The sequence below is a fragment of the Apaloderma vittatum genome, unplaced genomic scaffold (assembly GCF_000703405.1).
Source record: "Apaloderma vittatum isolate BGI_N311 unplaced genomic scaffold, ASM70340v1 scaffold26197, whole genome shotgun sequence".
Lineage (NCBI taxonomy): Eukaryota > Metazoa > Chordata > Aves > Trogoniformes > Trogonidae > Apaloderma > Apaloderma vittatum.
Window position 1 is genome coordinate 2,550 of NW_009724943.1, and position 8,469 is coordinate 11,018.

General features: G+C 52.0%; 1 protein-coding gene across 1 annotated transcript in view; it reads right to left on the minus strand.

Annotated features, from left to right (window-relative positions):
- Nucleotides 1-7,740, minus strand: part of LOC104276427 (trinucleotide repeat-containing gene 18 protein-like) — a gene marked incomplete at its 3' end in the record, with an annotated part of 10,201 nt that extends 2,461 nt beyond the window's left edge. Inside the window, exons 1-9 of the mRNA XM_009872731.1 lie at nt 7,499-7,740; nt 4,727-5,169; nt 3,737-3,898; nt 2,765-2,906; nt 2,188-2,305; nt 1,826-1,901; nt 1,344-1,452; nt 327-443; nt 1-50 (exon numbers count right to left, since the gene is read on the minus strand). The exon at nt 1-50 is cut by the window's left edge and continues 103 nt beyond it. Coding sequence (XP_009871033.1) covers nt 1-50; nt 327-443; nt 1,344-1,452; nt 1,826-1,901; nt 2,188-2,305; nt 2,765-2,906; nt 3,737-3,898; nt 4,727-5,169; nt 7,499-7,592 — 1,311 coding nt within the window. The remainder of the gene's footprint in view (nt 51-326; nt 444-1,343; nt 1,453-1,825; nt 1,902-2,187; nt 2,306-2,764; nt 2,907-3,736; nt 3,899-4,726; nt 5,170-7,498) is intronic.
- Nucleotides 7,741-8,469: the final 729 nt, after the last annotated feature.

The following is an 8,469-nucleotide window of genomic DNA, read 5'->3' on the forward strand; positions in this document are numbered from 1 at the left end:
GCTACGGCGCTTGGTGCTGGGCACTAAAAGGGCTGGGGAAGGCTCAGCACCTAGAACAGGTCAGGGAGATGGTCAAATACAGTCAAAGAACACATAAAACAGAGATGGAACACAGCGAGTGCATCCCTACCAATTCAGCAACAGGGACTGGGACTTTTTCCCCATGGATTGTATACCCAGCCCAGCTATGTGTGTCCATAAATTGATCACGCAACCTTTGTGAAAGTCTGTGAACTTGTCCCAAAATCTGAGAGGCAGGTGGCCCAAAACTCTCTACATTTCACAGCGGGAAGTGTCATGCAAAAAAACTGAACAACAAGACTCACACTGGATCTTGTAGTCAGGTGGGAGAAGCCGAATGTGAGAGAGAGGGATACGTCCTGTGTCCCCATCGTCAAACTCTACTGTGATGAGATCACCGTCTTCCTCCAGATCCAGGACTCCTGTTGGTTGTGAAAGCAGCAAATGGGATTAGGGACAAACATCAGAGCACAATGATCTTCTGAGGGAAGTGGGGACCCAGAACAACCCATCACCACCTCTCCTAGGCTGTGCAGGGAGAGCACAGAACACTCGCTCTGCAACAGAAAGTCCCTGATAATACTAAACCAGCCCATTCAATATAAAATTTCCCAGTCAGCACCACTGCTCCAGAACACAACAATCATCCCAGTTTGACTTCCCACCTCTTCCCCTAATCTCACTCTGCTCTTGCAGAAAATCTCTCTTTTCAGTGCACTTTTTTTTTTCATTTGACTTGCATTTTTGTTACTACTTTCAGCAATCACAAGCTGAAATTCTTCACCTTCTCTCTCAGAGAAATAAGCTGTGTTTCTCACTCTCTCTTCTGGCATCAGAATCCCATGTCTATAACTTGTAAGTAATTCTTGCTTTCATACATGTAGCACGACCAAGTGCCCAAAAGCAAGACCAGCCATGGCAGAACCGTCCAGGGCTCTTTGTTGGCTTTTGATCTGGACCAGATAGGGAAGTTGATGTGTCAGAGGCAAATCTCTGAGAGCGCAGGTGATTTAGAAACCTCTACCACCTCAGAAATCTTTGGTGTCCGGAGTTAATTCTGACTTTCTGAAGTGTCCTGAAGTTCTCTGATATTTCAGCCTCCTAAATTGCTCAGACCTCTTCCTACGAGAATACATCTTCCGGATGAAGAGGATGTTACTAAACCAGCATCACGACCAAGTTGGGTACGACTCAGAGGAGAGGAACGGGTCAGCTCTGATCCCCAGGACACTCACAGCAGACCTCAGGGCTTTCCTGGACAAACCCGACATCTCTCAGGACAGGCAGGACTCTGTAGCACAGAGCAGCCAGGGTGGCCTTACCTCGGACAACTGTCCCCGGGTAGAGGCAGCGGTACTGCTGGCTCCAGTAGGCTGCAATCCTCGTGCCCTCTGGCAGGAATCGCACCGAAGGTGGTTTCACATCGATGATCTGCTCAGGGCAAGAGGAAAGCAATTACTGACGTTCTTGGCGCCAGCAGAGACCATCCCACCACACCTGGTATGTAGCAAAGCAGCTCTGGAGAAGGCAAGGGGCAGTTTGGAAATGGGCTCTTGTCTGCTCACACGGCAGCATGACGGACTGTCCCCGCTGGAATTCAGGCCTAGTGCCCACTGCCAGTGGGATGCTCAGCCACCAGGCAGCCACCCCCACCAAGAGGAGCTCTGCCCTGACTGGCCACGAAGGCAGGACTAGGGCATCCCTGCAGCCCCAGCTGTGAGAGGAGGGGCCTTCCAGCTTGTCTCCTCCACCCCAAAACAGGCCTCAGGGAAGCCAAGGCCAGGCACCCTTTAGCCTCACGTACCGCTTCCTGCAAGAGCTGCTCCAGGCAGTAAATGTGGGGACGGTTTCCCCTCTCGCCTTCCACCACCACACGATATCTGAAACAGAAAAGCCTGGTCAGACACAGCACACAGAAGACATCACCCCCATCAGCTAACACCTCGCTCTGAGCCCTGTGACCAGTGGATTCGAGTACATGTACCTGGATTTTCCTCAACCCTGATACAGCAGAGAGAGCTCTCCTTCCTTCCTTCCTTCCCTCCCTCCCAGACTCTGTCAGTCTCTCTCCAGTCAGCTCTACACAACCCCCAAATTGATCCCTGCACCAGTTCCGTTCCTGTTTGCCGGCAGAGCCCGGGTGGAGATGGCAGCCCCTCAACTCACATGTCTGGTGAATGCACTGTCTTGACATGCCCGGCGTAGAGCAGCTTGTCATCCATGGGGATGAGGACACGCAGACCGTCTTTCAGCTCATCCTTGTCAATTATGCAGGAGCGGGGAGCTGTGAGGTGTTGGAGCAAGATGAGGATTAGAGGGAATCACACATGGAAAAGTAACAGCAAGGGGAGAGGGAAATCTCATACTCCCAGCATCACAGTCCCCTAGGAAAAGAGTGGCAAGCTCTTTGCAGAAAGGACGTGCTCTCTCCAGCTTAGCTCCTGGCAGAGGAAAGTGTTCCCCTTTTGGTAATAATTAAGTTCCCAGTCTTGGTAATAATAATATACCAGTAAATGAATACAGGGCAGCTCAGAGACTGGACTTATCTACGTGTCGCAGTGGGCCACTCTGATAAGGCGTAGTGTTGACAAGCCAAACCGACTGGAGAAGTGGTACCTCCACCCCAAGGACTCACGGCTTTGGATGAGGAACATGTGAACACAGCACAGTCCTCTTCGGAGCAGCCCTGGGAAATCTGCCCAGCTACATATTCCATTAGTTCCCCAGCCTCTCCTGCCCTCACCTGGTGTGGGCGGTCGCTCGATCAGCATGCTCAGCGGGATGTTCTCATCCTCCGAGAAGCTGCTGTCTTGGTTGGGTTCAAAATCCTCCTCTGCTGCCATGCTCTCCATGAGCTTGCTGACAGCTCCTCCTTTCCCTCGGTTCTGCAGGAGAGCAAGCAGCACGTCAGCTGGGTGACAACAGGCAGCAGACTCACCCCGTCCCACCTTCCTCCAGCAACAAACAACCTGAGAATACTGGGACAAACTTGTCTCCATCCTCAGCAATGTTAATCACACAGAGAGGTAAGCGGGTGTACCCAAACTTGCTTTTTGCACCTTTATTTTTCTGGGTTTATCGCCAAGCATCGCTGACAGCTCACCAAAAGCTATTTCACCCATCCTAGCCAAATCTCACACCTGGAGGTTAGGAGAGATGCTGCGGAGCAGACAGTTGCAGCTTTGCTCTGCGTTCACCACCTCTGCACAGCGTTCTTGACACTCTGCCTTCACCGAAAAGGCAGCAGGCTCTGCTCCTCTCTCTTCTCAAAACCCCCACGATCCACTTCTTGCTGTTACATACAGACCATAAGCACTACGCTCGGAAATCATGGGAGAAGTCGTGTGTTTTGAGACAAGTTACAGCAACGGAGCAGAAACCAGTTGTGACCTGGCTCTCCCAGAGCTGAGCAAGGCAATTCCATCACTGTCTCCTTGGTCAGTGTTATCCATGAAGACTCTCTCTCCACCCTGTGGAGGCCTTAAGAGAAAATCCTCCCTGCTCGTTAATTTGGGGGATGAAGACAAAAGAACTCCAGACGGCAGCAGCAGGCACTACCCAATAGTCTCTCTTGGATTTCAGGCTTCTCAAATCAGCATTTTACCTGGAAAACCTGCACATCTCTTTTTCCTCACTCACACTGCAACAGCCCAGGAAATGAGCAGGGCTCTGCCAGCCTCTCTCCAGTTCACCCAGGCTAGAACCAGCTCCTCACCTCTTTTTTCACCTCCTTGGCTTTCACCTTGGCTTTGCTCTTCTTGGTGGAGCCCAGGGTATTCGCCAGGCTGACACGAACATCAGATGGGGAGCTAGGGATGCCAGGAGGAGACACAGACGATGAGGAGGAGCAGCAGGGCGTTTCTTTACCCTTCTTCCGCTGCTAAGAAGAAAAAGAAAACACTCCTATCAGCAAAGAGAGGATTGGTAAAGATCTGGGCCTAAGGAGAGGGTAAAGGTGGAGCAAAGCAGGCTCTGCACAGGTAGGATGGAGTTCAGGCGGCAGTTAGATCACTGATCACACCATGTCCTACATCTCCCAGCTCTGCTTTCAGGTTTCACACATTTTAGGAACAGCTTTTCATTACCCTGGAGAGCAATTTCTGTTCATAAAGCCTTCCCTCAAAGAGCTCCAAGAAGATTTCAGCTGGCCTCATGTCACAACTAACTTGTCTAACCCTTCTCACAACCAGGGCTCCTTCACAGTGCTGCCATAAACTGAACCAGAGCCTGCGAGAGCCGAGCTTTCAGCCAAGATGAAGTGTCATCAACCCAGAGATCATGGCCACTGCCAGCCAGGGACAGCCCTCAGAAGACACCATATAAAAGCTGAACAGCCTTAAAGGCCAGCATGGGGGACACAGCTCAGCAAGGGGTGAAGTTATACAGGGGGTGGAAGAGGGATTTCAGATGTTTTAATGCAGTATTGTGCTCTGGCCAATCCAAGCACGATCAATTCGGGACAGGTAAGGTGACACGAGTAACCCATCCTGTTCAAATACAACAAGATTTTATTCCCTGTCAGATCCAAGCCTAACAGCCCCTCCGGGCGTACGTGGGGCTCGGAAGGGTGACACGGGGAACAAAACAGTCCTGGGCAACTGCTAAGACAGGACTCAACTCTCCTCTGCCCTTGAGGAGTTGATCATCCTCTCCTCCCAGTCAGCTCCCAAGGGTCCCACACCACTTCTGCCAGAGGATTCCTCACCTTGCTTAGCTCCTTCCTCTCCTTCCCTTTGCTGCCCTCCTTTTTGGGGCTCATGGGTGCCCCCTTGCCACAGCGTCCAGGCTTGGAGACAGGAGTGGAGCTGGCAGGCGCCGCAGGGGTCAGCATGGCCGAGGACGTGGTGGCATCGTGGAGGAAGATCCGCTCGCTCCGGCGCCGGTTCCACAGGTCATCGTCGCTGGCCTCCAGCCCAAACTCAAAGCTCAAGTCCTTGGGGGACTTGAATTTCTTGAGCTTACGGCCTTTCTCAGACCCAAGCTTGGCCTTGTCAGCGCTCCCAGATCCAGCATCAAGGCTGCTGGGGGCCTGGCTTGGGGGGATGCTGCTTGTCTCCAGCGGCCCCTTCTTTCCTCGCAGCAGCCCTGAAGGTGACTTCTTCCTGATCTTGATCTCACTCTCCGAGTCAGTGTATTCAAATTCTGTCCCTAGGTGCAAAGGATTTAAATTTAACTATCAGTCAAAGCCCCGGCTGAGCCAAGAGGGGCCACATCCCACTGGAAGCTCCGTGGCAGATGCCTTTTCAACAGAGCCCTTGCTTGTTCCCCTTTCCAATCCCCACATCCCTCACATCTGCATTTCCACTCCATAAAACACTGATTTCCCAGAAACTAAGTCTCTCCTGCCCCAAAGCAGAGCCCACCCATTTAGGCAGTCTGGCTCAGTGTGTTCCCTGCCTCCATTTTATTCCCTTCTCCCACAACCAAAACCCTGCAGAGACGCTCCTAAGAGACAAGATACTCTACCCCTCTATATAAAAAGCTGCTCAGCTTGAAGCCTATCATGAACCGTTGAGCCTTCCTCCCCTCCCAGTGGGAGTCCGTTCCGGTCTTACCTTCGTTTCAGGAGAACAATCTCTTTAACAAATTGAATAAACTCGTATTTCAAGCTTATTTTTTTTCCCACTGGCCAGTAGACACTACAGATGTTTTTATTGGCTTGGGTAATTGCTTTAAGTGAAGAGAGGCAAACGATCTTTTGTCTGTGGCAAATGGAAATCCCCTTGCATTGGCCTCTGGTCAGCACCAGGAGCGCAGCACTACCCAGAGGCCTGAAATATCGTAGCGACGCCAAGATGTTCACCACCTTCAGTGTGTTCCCCAGAACCTGACAAAGGACAGCTAGATCACGTGTTTCCAGGGGCAGAAGGGAAACTGAGGCAGCACCGACAGACCCAGCAACACAGGCAGGAGGTAGGCAAAGCCCTGTGGCTGCACAGTGAGGAAGAACCTTGCCCAAGGTCATGTAGCAAAGTCTATGTTGGAAAAAGAGACTGAGCCCAGATTTTTAAAACGAATTTATATCCCAGGGCACTGGCCCTCTGGGGTGGCACAGCAGCTCTGAAGATGGGTTCTAACATCAGCAGAACCTGGTTCTCCCTCTCCAAAAAAGAGCATCAGCCAAAGATCTCTCTTGTATCATCCTCCAGCCCACTGCCCCTCTGCCCTCTCTGCATGACTCTGCCTTCAGGCCAGCAAGGACTCAAATGAGGCCTCCCCTTCGTGCCAGGGAGGTTGGTAGAAAATCTTCTCAAGCCCAACAGCAAAGGGTCCCTGCTCTGATAACCACCGTGCACAGACGAACCTTTGGAAGCACACAAGGTGCCAAACGACATTCATGTGAGGAAATCAAAATGTGAGGCACAAGCACAGAGAGCATCTTCTCTCTGTCCTTCTCTCCCAAACACGCTCACTTCCCTGGGTCAACTCAGTGTGCAGGAACCTGCTCTCCTCTTCTGCCCAAACCTCTGTCCCCTGAGACAACCCCAGTCCGAACAGGAAAAGACCAAGTCTGTCAAAATCAAAGTTGTCAAGGCTTAAATTGAAAAATACGTTGGAAATTACAACACCCTTTCTCTCTCACTGCTGCATGAGACAATTTCTAGAGGCTTCCAGTTTCAAGGAGGGCAGGTTACAAGGCGATAAATTCTTAACCGAGGCTGTTGGAACAAGCTGGTGAAAGCCTAATATAGCTTGGAAATGGTGCTAAAACAAGCCAGGTTCCCAAGGAAGACATCGCTTTCCATTCCAAAGCATGCTATAAATTCCATTATCACTTAATAAATATTAATAGAGAATTTATAAATGGAGTCCATATAGATCTGTCTGACCAGGAACGATGTCACCAACGGGCACTTGCGCAGCAAGGCACAGGGAGGGGACGAAATCAAACTCCCAGCTCCGTGTAACACACTGAATCTGAGACAGAGACGGGGACAGAAACACAAGGTCTGGCGCTGCAAACACATGAGCAAAGGAAGGAATGCTTGCTTCAAGTCTCGCTGGCCAGTTTCTAGGAGGAAGCTGATGGGATGGGTTGATGATTTGTCCTCCGCTTGGGTGTCTCTGCTTCTCTTGGGCGTCTAAGATGAGCCGCATTGAGCATGTGCTTCCTTCCCTACAACGTAATAGCAGCCCACTGCCTTCAAGTGGGACCAAGCAGACACAAAATCCCATTGCTTGCCTTTGCAGCATGACTGATAAGGATTCACCAGGTAGAAGAGGGAATTTTGAGTAACCCACAGGCAACTGCTCCTAGGGAAGCCAAGGTTGCAGCTGCTCGACCTGCCATACCCATGACCGGTTCTTGTCTTCTTGCCAGGCTCACCCCCACCTTCCACATCAAGCCCAAGTAGCCGAAAGCACAGAAAAGGCAAGACAGGGTCTGGGTAACAACCCGTCCTCTCATGGCACGGCTGGGACCTCCCGAACCTCCCGCTTCGCCCCCACGGCACCGACCCAAACCACAGCAACTCACCCATCAGGCTCTGCCGCTCCTCCTTCTTCTTCGCCTTCTGCTTGGCCTCCAGCTGGATGATGGAAAGCGGAGGGGGAACGATGGGGCTGGGCATTGCGCTGGCGGCAAACCTGGCTAGGAGGCCCAGGCCACTCTCGTCGAGGGCAGGAGACGAAAGCCTGTCAGTGCCGTCTGTCCCATAGTCCTCTGCTTCCTCCTCTTCCTCTTCGTCCTCCTCTTCGTCCTCCTCGGAGCTAGAATCTAGCACGCAGAAAAGAGGGAGCCCATTACAAACCTCACAGTGTTGTGCATCAGCCACATTTCCACCCCAAACCGGTAACTCTCCTGCTGCTCTGTGCTCACTGAGCCACCCCTGAGCCGAGCCAGATGATGTTGGCCACGGACACACTCGTGGTCTTTGCAGCCACATAGCTGGTGTCACCCTGCCTGCCACCACCCTTGAAGGACACAACTCGAAGAGGACCCCTTCGAGGCGAGGGAGGGAAGAGCAGGGTGTCGGCAGAGATTTGAAACGGATGCCAAACGCCCGTTCCCTGCAGCTTTCAGGAGGAATTAAAAGCTTAATTCCTTTGAAAATCCCGACCTCGAAGCTGTGGGATTCCCCTCCCGCCCACCACCTCTTCCTCCGTAACAAAATCCATTCGCGGGATCAGAATCAAGAGATCAGCACAGAAGGGGAATACCGGGGATCAGGCTGCGCCACAGCAGGAGGCAAGGAGGGACACAGAGAGGAGAAGGGGCAGGAGGCAAAAAATGCAAAGAGGGGGAGGGAAGGAATCATCTGAAAGCGATGGATTTGGGATGCAGAAGAGGGGAAAGTGTAGGTAATGTTGGAGACAAGGAGGAGCGTTTAAATGCTCTGCCTCAAAACTCTCCGTGTCCTTTCATTTCCCTCTCCACAGCTCAGGCTCGGCACAGGCAGGAAATTTAATTCTGGCGAAGGAACGAGCCTCGCTGCCTGCCCACGGTTT